General features: G+C 37.5%; 1 protein-coding gene across 3 annotated transcripts in view; it reads right to left on the bottom strand.

Annotated features, from left to right (window-relative positions):
- Ankhd1 (ankyrin repeat and KH domain containing 1) overlaps nucleotides 1-16,104 on the bottom strand; it is a 135,312-nt gene that overhangs the window by 99,905 nt on the left and 19,303 nt on the right. For all 3 annotated transcript variants that reach the window (XM_004841880.4, XM_087180781.1, XM_004841878.4), the window contains exons 2-3: nucleotides 8,076-8,229; nucleotides 842-998 (exon numbers count right to left, since the gene is read on the bottom strand). In XM_004841880.4, the coding sequence (XP_004841937.2) occupies nucleotides 842-998; nucleotides 8,076-8,229 (311 nt within the window). The remainder of the gene's footprint in view (nucleotides 1-841; nucleotides 999-8,075; nucleotides 8,230-16,104) is intronic.

Consider the following 16,104-nt stretch of genomic DNA (forward strand, 5'->3'; position numbering starts at 1 on the left):
TATGATACTAGGCTGAAAATCTTATTTGGTAACACGAAAGGTGAAAATCTAAGAAATGAATTTTGCTGAAAAATGGCTGAGTAGATCACTGAATCTTGAAATTTAATGTGCATACCAATTTCTCACATTTCTTGCTAAAATGTAGATTCTAATTCAGTACATCTTGGGCAGGACCCAAGATTCTGCTTTTCTAACAAACTCTGATGTGATGCTGGATAGTGCTAGTTCCAAGGACCATATATGAATAGCAAACAGCCAGACTATTGCATTAGGAATCCATTTCATTTATTACTATTTTGTCAGTTTAGAGTTTACTAATATGACTTTCAGAATAAGTAACTTCTTTAGAAGTAGAAACTAGGTCTTGCTGGGAATGGTGTGCATGCCTGTAATCCCAGCACTCAGGAGGCTGAGACAGGAGGACTACTGTGAGTTCAAGACCAGCTTGGGCTACATAGTGAGTTCAAGGCCAGTCTGAACTACATAGGGAAACCCTGTCTCTAAAAACAAAACAAAAAAACAAAAAAAACAAAAACAAACTAGATAGGTCTCCCTCAGTTTGGATTTCTCATATACTCTTAGTATACAACATTCCACAAGAATGCTCAAGGAATAAGAGCTGAATGTAAGAATAAAATATCAACTTTTGTATCTAAGTAACATACATGTATTTACATAGCCACTTAAAAATTTAATATCCATTCTAGTATCTATTTGACTAATGTTGATGTTTTTCTTTTAATGTTTATGTTTTTCTAAAAGATTAAACCAAAACTGGCTACTTCCTCTAAAGCCATTCAAGAAAATGTCTAATAACCAGCAGAAATTATTAAACACATACGTGTCCACTTGTCCTGCATTGTGGCTGTTTTCTGCTCTCATCCGTGTCAGTGCAGCAGCAGCTTCATCCAGTGCACAACTAACTGAGGAGGTCAGTCTCCGGAGGACCTCAGGATCTGCAAAAGCTTTACCATCAGGGGTTGACAATTTGCCGATTCCTTCAGTATGCGTCAATCAGGTAATGCAAGGAAAGAAAAAGCATAAGGTGCAAATTGTAACTATATTTGTAAATACTATTATCTAGGGAAAAGAAATAACATAGTCCCCACAGATAAGGCTGAAGATAAGATTGATAATTTCAATTCTGCCACTAATGTCAAGACCGTAGCATAACCACTCATGTTTTAATGTTTCCATTTTCAAAATACATACACTAAGGCCGGGGATTTAGCTCAGTGGTGCCACCACCTGCCTCCCAAGTGCAAGGTCCTGAGTTCAAATCCCAGTACCAAAAAACAAAAAAACAAAAAAATACATACACTAATTTGTCTTTACCCTAATTCCAATGTAATTTATTTATTTATTTATTTATTTATTTATTTTTATTCATATATTTATTGGTACATTTTAGGTATACAATACGTTTACATTTATCATTGGGACCAATGTAATTTAATATGATACTTCCAAGTATCATATTCATTCAAAGTACACAGTCATACCATAAGATCTCTAGCAGAGGATATTTGCACTATTTTCAGTAGTAATGAAGGAGATATTTGGTAATTTATTACAACAATCCATCTTCTTCCTTAGGTCAAATATTCACATAGAATCATCTTCTGGGGCAATGTTTTAAATTAAATTCACTCTTATAGATACCATAATTAAACAGAAAAAATAAAAATTAGAAATCATGTATCCAATGAATTTATCTCGTAATTTACAAAGAGCTACCACAGACCTGGGCTTGGTGGTACATTTCTGTAATCTTAGCACTTGGGGGCTGAGGCAGGAGGACTGCTGCAAGGCCCACCTGGGCTACAAAGTGAGTTCAAGGCCAGCCTGAACTACATAGCAAGATCCTGTCTCAAAAAAAAACAAAAACACTAACATACAATTTACTAACAATACAAAAGGAATTCACAGTAAAATGGTTAGAAAATTATTATTTTTTAGCTATGAAATTGACCAAAAGAAAAATTTTGTGAGATGTAAGGACCTCCACACCTGTACTGAGGATTGAACTCGGGACCTTGTGCTTGGCAGACAGTCATGGCACCACTGAGCTACATCCCCGGGTCCAAAAAACTGTCGATAGGAATGTATACTGGTAAAAAATTTGGGGAACCAAAGTTGGGGCCGGAGATGTAGCTCAGTGGTGCAGCCACCTGCCTCACAAGCACAAGGTCCAGAGTTTGATCCCCAGTACCAACCAAAAAAAAAAAAAAAAAAAATTAGGGAACTGATTTGACACTATCAAAATTTTAAATGCAAATATTCCTTGATTCAGTGATGCTACTTTCTAGAAATCTTTCCTATAGATACTTACACAAGTAAGTTACAGCTATACAAGGATATAAACTACAGCATTATTTATGATACTGAAAAATTCAATATAAGCTATTTATCTTTCAGTAAGAAATTGGTAAAATGAATTGTGGTACATCCAAGCAACTGAATATTATCACAACTTCTGAAAAGGAGAAAGATTAACACAAACTGTCAGGGAACAATACCTACAACAAAGTGATGGGGAAAAAAGTTTTATTTAGTTAAATCTTATTTCATTTTTTTAAAAAAAGTATGTATGTTCTAACACATATGTTGTTATATTACCACAAAGAAAAAGTCTGGAAGTATATGTAAACAATGACAAACGATGAAAGCATTTATTATCTACTTACTATATTTCATACTGCCTTTTTTTTTTTGGTACCGGCGACTGAACACAGGTCCTTGCGCTTGCAAGGCAGGCGGCAGAACCACTGAGCTATATATTTTATACTGCTTTAGCTAGTTTATAATATATGTTATATTTACAATTTAGAAGTTTTTAAAGTTTTTTTCCTCATGTGAATCCTGTTTAATTTATTAACGCTTTTCCATATTTATTGCATCTGTAAATTTCCCTTCAGCATGAACTATCTGGTGTTTTCTAAGGTGTAAATTTTGCACAAAGGTCTTTCTACATTTACTAAATTCATAGAGTTTCTCTTTGATACTAATGCTTTAATGTTGAACACAATTAGATCACTGGTACATTTATGATTTTGTACACATCTGTTACATTTATAATGATTATGTACTGGTGTTTTTTTGTTTGCTTGTTTGTTTGAGATAGGATCTCGCTATGTAGTTCAGACTGGGCTCTAACTCACGATGATTGTCCTGCCTCAGCCTTCCCAGTGGTGGGATTACAGGTGTGCACCACCATGCCTGGCTTGATTATGTACAATATCGCACCCTATCTCACCTTCACCTTCATCCAAGTATTAAAAGGTTATATTTTCCCAGTATCACTTTTTGAAATAGATCTTCTGTGTCTTTCTCTGGTGAAATGCCTTTGGTGTACTGAGAAGTCAAAGCTATACAAACACTTGGTTCTATAGAGGTAATTGGCATAAACTGAGATATTTTCTGAAATGATGTATGTTCTTCATCTCAATACTTTCCCATTCTTTCCTTAAGTATAAATTGTCAAGGCCACAATTTCCATTTCATCTCTTTATCATATTCTGGAACAAATGTTTTATGCACTGGTCTCCTGAAAAGTCTTGGGTATAATGAGCAGATACAGCTAGGTAAATGGCTACTATCTCTTCTCTCTCCACATTCCAAAGCTCCTTCCTTTGCTCCAGAAAGGTGACCAGATATAGTTTAGATACAGCAAGACCCAGGGAGACCAGGTTTCCATAGTTCTCTCACGTCCCTGTATAAATTCCACTGAGCAGGGTCTAGGCATTCCCATTCCTCTGGAGAGAAATCAATGGCCACATCTCTGAATGCCAACAGTTCCATTTCTGGGGTTGCCGGCATTCTCCTTGTGGCTCTCTCACCTCTGCAAGTAACAGCGTGACAAAGGCTGCTGCAGGGACACCTGGCACACTCAGGACACCCGAGCTAAGCAGAAGGTCAAGATTTTTTTTTTCTTTTTTTTTTGGTACTGGGGATTGAACTTGGGTCCTTGTGCTTGTGCAGCAGGCAGCGAAACCACTGAGCTAAATCCCCAGCCCTAAAATACAGACTTTTTTTTTTTTGGTACCGGGGATCGAACTCGAGTCCTTGAGCTTATGCAGCAGGTGGTGAAACCACTGAGCTAAATCTCTGGCCCAGGTCAAGCTTTTAAAGTTTTTGATATGGCCTTACTTCTTAATTACCTCAAAGAATCTTTAAAAAAATGAACTTCATTTTAAGCTGAAGTAGTGTCAAGAATTCTATCAAGGGCTAGGAATGTAGCTCAGTGACAGTGCTTGCCTAGCATATGCAAGGATCTGGGTTTGATTTCCCAGCACTGCAGAAAAGAAAAAAGAAAAGGAAAGGAGAGGAAAACTGGATACAGTGGCACACATCTATAACCCCAAGATTTAAGGAGGTTGAAGCAAAATTCCACGTAGGCATCTCAGCAAGACACTTCCTCAAATAAATTTAAAAAGGGACTAGGTAAACCTCAATGGTAAGAACACCCACAGGTTCAATTACCAGTACCAAAAAAAAAACCAACAACAACACTATATTAAAAAGGCTAGTAGTGTCTAGCACAATCTTATAACTAAAACACATACATAAGTCCAAAAACCTTCTCTAAAATATTATAGACTAGCCGGGGATTTAGCTCAGTGGTTTCGTCACCTGCTGCGCAAGCGCAAGGACCAGAGTTCGATCTCTGGTACCAGAAAAAAAAAAAAAAAATTATAGACTCAACATAATATCCAAAAGGCAGATTAAAAAATTGAAGCATACCAAAAAAAGCATTAAACAAGTGCCTTAAGAACTAGGGCTAGTCTCTAACTTGTAGTCCTCTTGCCTCTGCCTCCCAAGTAGGCATATGCATATGCCACTGTGCCCCATTAACAATAACTTTTTAAATTATGAAAATATAACTTCGTGGACTGGGATGTAGTTCAATGGTCGAGCACTTGTCTAGCAACTGTGAGGCCATGGCTTCAATCCCCAGCACCACAAACAAAAAAGAAATAAAATTCAAACAACTGTCTTGCACATGTCTTAGAAAGGGACACATTATTTTAAAATGCATCTGAAAATTTCTTTAAATACAATGTCATATCCAACAATGTCTAGAGTTTGAATTGTCAACATACACAAAAAAACCAAAATTTAATAGGTTCTGAGATCTTTTGGAAGACAGAAAGTCATTATCTTCAAGGCTTATTTTCTCTAACAATTCAGTTATAAAAACAAGCCATTCTAGGGCCAGGGATTTAGCTCAGTGGTTTCATCGCCTGCTGCGCAAGCACAAGGACCCAAGTTCGATCCCCGGTACCCCAAAAAAACCAAGCCATTCTAAGATACCTTGTTATTTATACCATGACTATGAACCAAAGGAAAAGGAAGAATATTTAAGCCACAAGAAAAAGAGCAAATCCTGAATGAGAATCACGATGAACCAAAACAGAGGTATGAATATAAAATCATTAATTGGTAGTCATGGTGTAGTGTTCATATAAATCACACTGAAGATATACTACTAGCAGTAAACAAACTTGGCCTTGGAAACAAACAGAAATTAGTTGTAGAAGACTTGGAGAAAAGAAACACATTTCTCCACATTTCTCTCTCTTTCTCTGTTTCTCTTTCTGTGTGTGTGTGTATCTGTGTGTCTGTGTATTTGTCTCTCTCTCCTCTCTTCTCAGAACTGAGAACTGAACCCAGTACACTCTACCACTGAGTTACATCCTCAGCCCTTTTTATTTTGAGACACAGTCTTGGCCAGATAGAGCTAAAACTTGGGATCCTGCCTCAGCCTCCCTCAGTGCTGGGATTATACAAGTGCACCACACCTGGCTCACATTTCTTTTCTTTAAGCAAAACATGTGTAAGGTTCTAAAGCACAGAATAAATAAATAAATAAATAAATAAACAAACGATGGCATGGCACTGCTATTGCAGATCTTCTATCATATATATATATATATATATATATATATATATATATATATATATATATGATCACTAGTAGGAGATTAAGAAATCTAGACTAGAAGCAGGAACATCCAATGGTTTTCATCTTTACACTTTGGGGTTTTGTTTTTAACTAATGCTGCCCTAAATCAGAGTCTTTAGGGCTAAGGATGTGGCTCCACAGTAGCACAATTGCCTTGCGTGATCAATCCCCCACACCACAAACTTCTGCTGGACACTCAAATATTTTGTTGTCTAATTTTAAATTTCTATCAGTTCCAAAAACAGATGACTAAAAGCCAATCTGCTGCAAATTATACCTATGCTTTTCCATAACAGGATAAAGTTAGGGAATTACAAAATGATAGCAAGTAAACACATTCCTAACATAGTATCTATGTCTTTCTAAGAAAAAATATTAAAATGCTCAATTTCCTTTATAACTTACTTTTCCCTTATTAACTGGTGAAATGCAATAGTTTTTCTTCCTTCAATATCAAATATGTTAAAGGCTGTTGTGTTTCTGAATGACTCTTTTTAATATTATGCTTATTAAAACACACAGATGAAATTTTCTATACATTTTTAAACTTTAGGGGGGAGATCAAGGTCTCACTATGTAGTTCAGGCTGGCTGTGAACTCATTATATACCTCATTATATACTCATGATGATCCTCCTGCCTCAGCCTACCAAGTGCTGGGATCACAGGCATACACCACCATGCCTGGCTATTTTAAATATATATAAATATATTAATTAAAGGGAGTGCTATATAAAGTGAACATACTGGAAAGGCCACATACAGAGATTAGAAAAATTAAATTCCTTCTTAAACAATTTTAAGAGATAAAAGGCTTTCATTACAGTGTGAAAGAAACTTTATAAACAATGAACACTGTACAATATAAAATAATAAGTATATATTATGAAAGCACACTGCCGTGGTTTAAATATGAAATGTCCCCCAAAGACTCAAGTATTGAGGTTAAGTGTTAACCTCATCAATGAATTAAGACCATTGGGTTTGCACCTGAATGGGCTATTAGGAAGTGGGCCTAGTTGAAGGATGTAGGTCACTGGGGGCATGCCTTTGAAGAGTATATCTTTTCTCTAGCTATTCTTGCTCTCTTTGCTTCTGGCCACCATAGGGTAAACAGCTTTCCTCTGCCACTTTCCTCAACCATGATGTTTCTGCCTTGGAGCCAACATACCATGGACTGAAATCTCTGAACTGTGAAATAAATCCTTCTTTCTTTAACCTATTATATTATGTCAGGCATTTTGTCCCAACCACAAAAAGGTGATTGAAATAGACACTTATCACAAGGGGCCAGGGATTTAGCTCAGTGGTTCCACTGCCTACCTCGCAAGCGCAAGGTCCCAAGTTCAATCCCCAGTACCAAAAAAGGAAAAAAAGATACTTATCACAGATTTTTCTTTTCTAATACCTTAGAACAAGTAAGTGACATAGCTGGGTATATTTCAATACAAATTTTCATTCAATTTTTAAACGTTTATTAAGTAAAAAAGAGCTATTTATAATTAACTTATCATAGATCAACATGCAGAGTTCCCTAGTCAGTTAAGATAAAGAGGTCATAATTTGACAATCTAAATATATCACCTACATTTTTACTCCATAATGTAACTGATATCAATAGTGGATACGTTTTCCTTAATAATTAATGCTACTTTATCTTTACTACCTTAAAAATATTAGAATTGAGCCTAGAAATCATTTGTTGCTTTCAATCAAGTTTTGGGGGGCTTTTGTTTTGTTTTAAACAGAGGTCTTGATATATAAACCAGACTGGGGCCGGGGATTTAGCTCAGTGGTGCCACCTCCCACCTCAAAAGCACAAGGTCTCGAGTTCAATCACTGGTACCAAAAAATAAAAATAAAAAAATTAACCAGACTGGCCTTGAATTCATGATCCTCCTGTCTCAGTCCCCAAGTAGCTGGGATTATAAGTCTACTCCACCACATCTAGCTTCAACCAAGAATTTTTAAAGTATAAAATGTGAACATTTTCATTAAGAAATAAAAATAATTTTATACAGATTGCCAATTTTATGTTATGCAATTTGGGGATAAACTTGTGTAACTTTGTAAAGAGATTTATACTTTATAAAGAGATGAAAAGAAAGTACCTGCTGCTTCCAGCAATGCTTCTAGTCGTGCCTGTGTCTCTGGATCCACAGTGCGTAAGTCTGCTCCTTCTGCAGTACTTGATAAGAATATCTCTGATGTTGTTTTAAGCACCGGGTTATCCAGATCTTCTTGGTCCAAAATAAATGATTCAACCTGTTTATGAATTAAAGATGCAATATCCATGAAATAATATGATTAGAATAATTACAGTTTAAAGTAACATCACTTCTTATTTGGTATTTAAACAGAACCGAATAAATTATTATAGAAACACAAGGTCATAAGAAGGGACTCTGGGGGATTTAGCTCAGTGGTTCCGCCGCCTGCCTCACAAGCCCAAGGACCTGAGTTCGATCCCTGGCACTAAATAAATAAATAAATAAAAATAGAAGGGACTCTGAAGAACCTTTTAACTGCTCATCTTCAGACATGACTTGAGATATAACCCAGACACAGTAAAGTTTCCTGGAAAGCAGTAAATATTCAATGGCTAGTTCAGAGCATGGAAAGAAAGAAAAGAAAGAAAGAAAGAAAGACAGAAAGAGAGAGAGGGAGGGAGGGAGGGAGGGAGGGAGAAAGAGAAGTAAAGTTAATTTTGAAAATGAAATGCACAAGAACAATCTCTGAGAAGATGTATAAAAAAAAACCTAATAACAAAGATAGATGATTATGGCACATTTTTCCTCTCTTCTAAATAATTTATTCAATTCTAACTCTGACATAAAATAAGATTTAAGCCACTGCCAAATATCTGGATTATCATAAACAGGAAAACTTTATGAAGTTAGAAACCGTACCTATTTGTGCACTGTTCTATCCTCTGGGCCTAAAAAATACCTGGTACACAGTAGGCATTCAATGCATGCTTGCTAAAATGAATGAATGGTATAATTAAAAACAAACTTACAAAAATAAATGTGTAAACCGCGCCCCCAATCCTAAGTGAATTTTCTTACATTAAAATGTGTATAACCTTCCTGGAAAGCAATATGGTAATGTCTTATCAAAATATTTTTAAAAGCTCCTGCTTTTTTACCCACTAATTCCATTTTAAGGAATGTATCCTTTAAAAACTTACTTGAAACCCAGACAAAAAACAATGAGCAAGGATGTTCATTTTAACATTAATTAAAACTATAAAAATTAGAGAAATAACTAATAGTTTAGTGAGCACATTTTGTATATTCACATGGTGGATGACTATGTAGTCATTATTTTTGAAGCATAATATAATGAGAAAGTATTAAACCACAAAATAGTATGACCCTTATTTTTCTAACAGTATGTTATATAAATATAAAAATATGAACTTATGAGTACATATTTATATATCTATATATGCCCATAATGTATAAATATGTATAGTCAGGAAAGTTAAGATACTTGTAGAAAGATATAAAAAAAAAAGGCACACAAGATAAAGTATTTCTCCAAGAGCACACAGCTAATAGGTGGCAAAATCAGGTTTCTAACCCAGACCACAGGGCTACAGAGTCCGTGCACTTAACCAGACTTTATAAACACAGGACCACACTCTCTGGGCTACATTATTTGGTATATTTGGCTAGTTGGTAATCAACTTTTGTTGGATTTTTTGTTTTGTTTTGTTCTTTTGTTTGAGACGAGGTCTCAACTATGTAGTTCAGGCTGGCCTTGAACTCATTATGTAGCCCAGGCAGGCCTTGAACTTGTGGTAATCCTCCTGCTTCAGCCTTCCTCCCAAGTGCTGGATGACAGGGGTGTACCACCACACCTGACAGTAATCAACTATTTTAATGGACATCAAATAAAGATGTCTAGCCCAGGCAAATCCATTGAGGCAGAAAGTAGTTTAGTGGGTCCTGAGGAGAGAGGGAAGGAAAAATGGGAGTGATTGCTAATGTGCCTGAAAGTTCTTTCTGGACTGATGAAAATGTTCTAGAATCATATAATGGTGACTTCTGGATGACTTTATCAGTCTGTTAAAGACCAGTAAAATGCAACTTCAAATTGCTAAATATGGTACATAAATTATATTGCAATTTAAAAAAACATAAGACTTAGGATATAACTGTGGCATTATAATGGCTAGAAAGAACAAATGGGAACAGATTTGAGTAAGACTATGTTAAAAGTTCAGACTATTCATTGCCCACCTGATGACTGCTAGAAGGAGAAAGAATCAACAGCAATACCTCCTGGATGTCAATAATGTTAGTATACACATTTATAATATATCATATTCCTAAGTGCTCGGTTTGAATACATTTGTGGCAATTAGATATCCCAAAAAGCATCAAGTTCTACTATTTACTTTTCCTACCCTCTCTAGGATTTTAAAAGTAAGCCTGACTAGGGGCCAGGGATTTAGCTCAATGGTGCCGCTGCCTGCCTCGCAAGCACAAGGTCCTGAGTTCCATCCCTGGTACCAAAAAAAAAAAAAAAAAAAAACTAACGAAAAAAAAAAAAGTAAGCCTGAGTCAATGTGAAATCAATAAAAGGATAAAGTACCCAGTTATAACTAATACTTTGTAAATATTTGGTGGATTGTAGCTGGTAGTGGCTAAGTATCTTACCTGATAAACTTACTGAGAAATACTTTTTTTCAGTACTTGGATTGAACCCAAGGCCTTCAACTCTGCACTACATCCCAACCTTTCTTTGTTTAAGACAGGGTCTTGAAAAGTTGCCCAGGCTGGGCTTGAACTTGGTAATCCTCTTGCCTCAGCCTTCTAGAGTGCTAGCATTACAGGTGTGTACCACCACTTTCTGCAAGATATACTCCTGTAATTCAGATTGCAAGAGAATTATCTCAACATATGTCTGGCCAACCAAGATGAAAATAATTTGTAGCTATATAGAAATATTAAGTATGACCAACTTTGCATTATTTAAAATAAAAAACTTGGTGATGTACTATATCTCAGTATATTATAGGTAAGCCAAAAATAATGGTATAGCTAACTAAATTAGTCTTTATCTTGGAAACGAATATAAAAGCCTCATAGGAGCCAGGCGTGGTGGCGCACATCTGTAATCCCAGCTCTCAGGAAGCTGAGGCAGGAGAATTGCTGCAAGTTGAATGCCACCCTGGGCTACGTACTGAGCTCAAGGACAGCCTGACTACAAAGCAAGACCCTGTCTCAAAAAAATAAATAAATAAAATAAATAATAATAAAAGCCTCATAGGTTCTTATGTATATCTAAAGAATCACAGCATTTCCTTATTGCCTAATGATAACAATACGTAGTTCCTCTCCATCCAGCAGCTTCATTCAACATCAAATAAACATAACCACCTGTAACAATACTGCTTTTGCCAGTGGTGAGGTTTATCTCAAGTTCTAAACACTGTTGAAATCTTTTTTTTTTATCTCTAATTAGGTACAAGAACAAATGAGGAAGGGAAAAGAGTGGGCAGGAATATGCCTCCACTAAACTACCTGTTCTTCCCTTGTAAGGAGTCTCCTGAAATGCTAAAGGCTAAAAATTTTTATTTTCCTAAGTCCTTTTCCCTCTCTCTCCTTTTCTTTTTTTTTTTTTTTTTTGGTACCAGGGATCGAACTCTGGTCCTTGCACTTGCAGGGCAGGCGGCGGAACCACTGAGCTAAATCCCTGGCCCTCTCTCTCTTTTTCAAAGGAAGTGTAGTTTCTTGCTTCAACTAAAATAAATACAGTAAAGGGACAAGCATTTTGCCCTATTTGTATCCCATTTTGACATTTCAGAAATGAACCACTGGGGCCAGGGATTTAGCTCACGGGCCGAGGATTTAGTTCAGTGGTGCTGTTGCCTGCCTTGCATGTGCAAGGTCCTAAGTTCAATCCGTGGTACTGCAAAAAAACCAAAAAACAAACAAAAAAACAACAAAAAAAAATGAACCACTGGCTGGCAACAATCACCAAAGATTAACTAAACTCAGGTATTATCAACTAAAACAGCAGTCCTCAACCTTTTTGGCACCAAGTGCAGGTTTTATGAAAGACAATTTTTCCCTGGACAAGTTTCAGAGTAACTCAAAGGTTCATGCAACCTAGATCCTTCCCTCCTTTGCAGAGTTCACCGTAAGCATCATGCTCCTATGACAATTTAAGGTAGAACTCAGGTGGTAATTTGAGCAATGGGGAGCAGCTGCATATACAGATGAAGCTTTGCTTGCCTATCACTATCCTACTATGCAGCCTGGTTCCTAACAGGCCACACCCAGGCTGTGGACCCTTGACTTAAAAAAACCTAGATTAGTTAGTCACTCTGGCCAAAACCTAGTTTGTTTTTTTTAACGTAGTTTAAATAATCATTTATTAGCCTGGCCTGGTGGTGCAGGCCTGTAATCTAAGCATTCTTTGAGGCTGAAGCAGTAGGCTCTCAAATTCAAGCCCAGCCTAAGCAACTTAGTGACTCAGCAAGATTCTGTCTTAAAAATAAAAAATAGGCTAAGGATGTTGTCAGTGAGAAGGCTCTGGTCAATCCCAAGTACAAAAAAAAAAAAACTAATCTAGCTATGATTTGACCAAAACTCACTTCCATCTGAAAACAATTTCTATTAAGTAATAGTGTCATAATTAAATCTTTAACTATACTAATATAGTTTAAGTCTTACAATAGTAAAATAATGAAATCTCACATTCCATTCATCAACAGCCAATTGTTATTTTCAGGCTGTGCTTCTAGAAACAACAGTTGCAGCCAATAGAAATTAAGTTAGTAAGAAAAAATATTCTATTTTAAAACATAGACATTATACATTTTTGTTTATATATTTTCTAGTCATTTGGTTTTACTATGCAGGGAGCAAATAAAGAACATCACTTTAGCTCTCAAATGTAAGTAAAAAAAAAAAAAAAATTTACTAGAAGCTAGCATTATTACCCTGATTCCAATATCAGATGAAGACCCGACCAAAAAAGAGAACTACAGACCAATCTCTTTAATGAACAGTGACACAAAAATCCTCAACAAGATACTGGCAAACAGAATGCAACAAATCATCAAAAAAGTCATACATCATGACCAAGTAGGTTTCATCCAAGCAATGCAAGGATGGTTTGACACATGCAGATCAATAAATATATCTATTACATTACATAAACAGACAAAGCGCAAAGCGATGTGGCTTCCCAGCTCGCAGAAAAGTTTCCCTGCTTTGTTTCTCAGCCCCAAAGAAGTGAGCCACTTTGCTCCACCATGCCCTTCTGCCGTGATGTTCCTGTCCTAGAGGAGCAAGCCAACCACAGACTCAGTGCCTTGAAACTATGAGCCAAATCAAACCTCTCCTTTAAGTTATGGGTGTCATCTGGACCACCAGACCATGGTACTGAGTCCTGCCGTTCCCGGCCCAGAGGTAGGGGCTTCTGAGCTGCCGTCCCACTGCTCCTCGTCCAGAGGAAGGGGCTTCCTGGCCAACATCCCTCCCGCTGCTCCCAGCCCAGAGGAAAGGGCTTCCGGGCCACCATCCCTCCCACCGCTCCTGGCCCAGAGGTAGGGGCTTCTGAGCTGCCATCCCACTGCTCCTGGACCAGAGGAAGGGGCTTCCCGGCCACCATCCCTCCCGCTGCTCCCGGCCCCTGTCCCACCTCTCCCAGATCAGAGGAGGTAATCCATGCAGGTGCCAACAGCCCTCCCCCCAGTCAAAATGAGAAAACATGTAAATAAGTCTCAAAACCAGACTTCCAGATCACCTACGGCAACCCCAAGGGGAAATGAGATGGAACACTCTGATGCTCAACCACCTGGACCCACTGAACTGGCAACAAAAGGGGATCTGGAAAAAATGAAATCAGAAATAATTTCCCAGATAACAGGAGAAATTGTGCCCCTAGTGCAAGACATGATTAATAAATCTAGAGAGGAGCTCAGGAACATGACGGAATCCCAACATAGGAAACAAATGGAATCCATAAAACAGATGCAAAGAGATTTCCAGGACATGAAAAATTCCATTGAAAGTCTACACAGCAGAATGAGCCAATGTGAGGACAGAATTTCAGATATAGAAGATAAGATTCCAATTAGTGACCAGGAAAAGAACAATTGCTTCAAAATTATAAGGGAACATGAGAAATCAATCCAGCAGCTGCTAGATGATGCAAAGAAGAATAACATAAGACTGATTGGAGTCAATGCAGAAACAGGAGAGAGTGCAGATGACATAAAAAATCTCTTCACAGAAATAATGGCAGAAAACTTCCCAAGCAGGAGAAAAGAGCTTGACATACAGATAAGTGAGGCATATAGGACTCCAACTAGCCTTGATCAAAAAAATCTACACATAGGCATATAATTGTTAAGATTCCAGAAACTCAACAGAAGAACAAAGTTGTACAAGCAGTTAGAGAAAAGAAACAAATCACATACAAAGGAAAGCCCATTAGAATCACAGCAGACTTCTCAATACAAACCATCAAGGCAAGAAGAGCTTGGAGTGACATATTCCAAGCCCTAAAAGAAGACAGCCTCCAACCCAGATTGATGTACCCTGCAAAACTATCTTTCAAAATTGATGGAGAAATAGGGCCAGGGATTTAGCTCAGTGGTTTCGCCGCCTGCTACACAAGCGCAAAGACTCAAGTTTGATCCCCAGTACCAAAAAAAAAAAAGAAAATTGATGGAGAAATAAGATACTTTCATGACAAAGAGCACCTTAGGAACTTCATGAATACATAAACAGACAAAAACCACACTGATCATCCCACTATCTGTGGAAAAAAAAAACACCTGACAAAGCCCAGTATCCATTCATGATAAATCCCTACAGAAAATAGGTATGAAAGGACCTCATCTCAATCTGATAAAAGCCATTTATGACAAACCTACTGCCAACATCATATTAAATGGAGGAAAACTGAAAGTTTTCCTTCTAAAATCAGGAACAAGACGAGGATGTCCACTATCACCACTCCTGCTCAGTAACTCAAAACTCAGTAACTCAAAACACTAGCCAGATTAGCCAAGAAAAGAAATAAAAGGAGGGCCGGGGATTTAGCTCAGTGGTTCCGCTGCTTGCCTTGCAAGCACAGGGACCCGAGTTTGATCCCCAGTACCCCCCCCAAATAAAGAAATAAAAGGGGGGCCGGGGATTTAGCTCAGTGGTTCCAGCGCCTGCCTCGAAAGCGCAAGGTCCTGAGTTTGATCCCGGTACCAAAAAAAAAAAAAGAGAGAGATATGAACAGGAAAGGAAAAAGTCAAATAATTATTATTTGCAGATGATGTGATCCTAAAAATAGAAGACCCCAAAATTCCACCAAAAGACTCCTAAAATAATCAAATTTAGTATAGCAGGATATAAACTCAACACACAAAAAAACAGTGTTACTAAAAAACAAATAATGAACTCAGCAAAAAAAGAAGTTAGGAAAACAACACCATTCGCAACAGCATCAAAAAAAAATTAAATACCAGGACAGGTGTGGTGGCACACACCTATAATCCCAGCACTTGGGAGGCTAAGGCAGGAGGATCCTTGCAAGTTTGAGGCTAGCCTAGGCTACACAGTGAGTACAAGGCCAGCCTAGGCTACATATGAGACTCTGTATCAAAAAAAGAAAAGAAAAAAATTTAAATACTTAGGAATTAACCTAACAAAAATGAAAGACCTCTACAAAGAAAAGTACATTACTCTCAAAAAGGAGATCACCACCTGCCTCACAAGCACAAGGTACTGAGTTCGATCCCTGGTACCAAGAAAAAGGAGATCAGCTGGGTGTGTGATGCATCCCTATAATCCCAGCTCCTGGGAAGCTCAGGCAAGAAGATTGCCATGAGTTCAAGGCCTTGCTAGGTTACATAGTGAGTTCAAGGCCACCGTAGACTACACAGCAAGACCCTGGAGAGAGAGAGAGAGAGAAGAGAGAGGGAGAAAGACTGAACGTTAGAAAACAGAAAGATATTCCCTGTTTCTGGATAGGTAGAACCAATAATGTCAAAATGGTCATACTTCCAAAACTGGTATATAGGGTTGGGGATATAGCTCAGTGGTGCTGCACCTGCCTGGCAAGGGCAAGGTCCTGAGTTCGATCCTTGGTACCCAGAAAAAAAAGGAAAGAAAAAACTGA

Source organism: Heterocephalus glaber, unplaced genomic scaffold, assembly GCF_053883595.1.
Source record: "Heterocephalus glaber isolate CG9 unplaced genomic scaffold, H.glaber_assembly_v1.0 deba00001465, whole genome shotgun sequence".
Taxonomy (NCBI): domain Eukaryota; kingdom Metazoa; phylum Chordata; class Mammalia; order Rodentia; family Bathyergidae; genus Heterocephalus; species Heterocephalus glaber.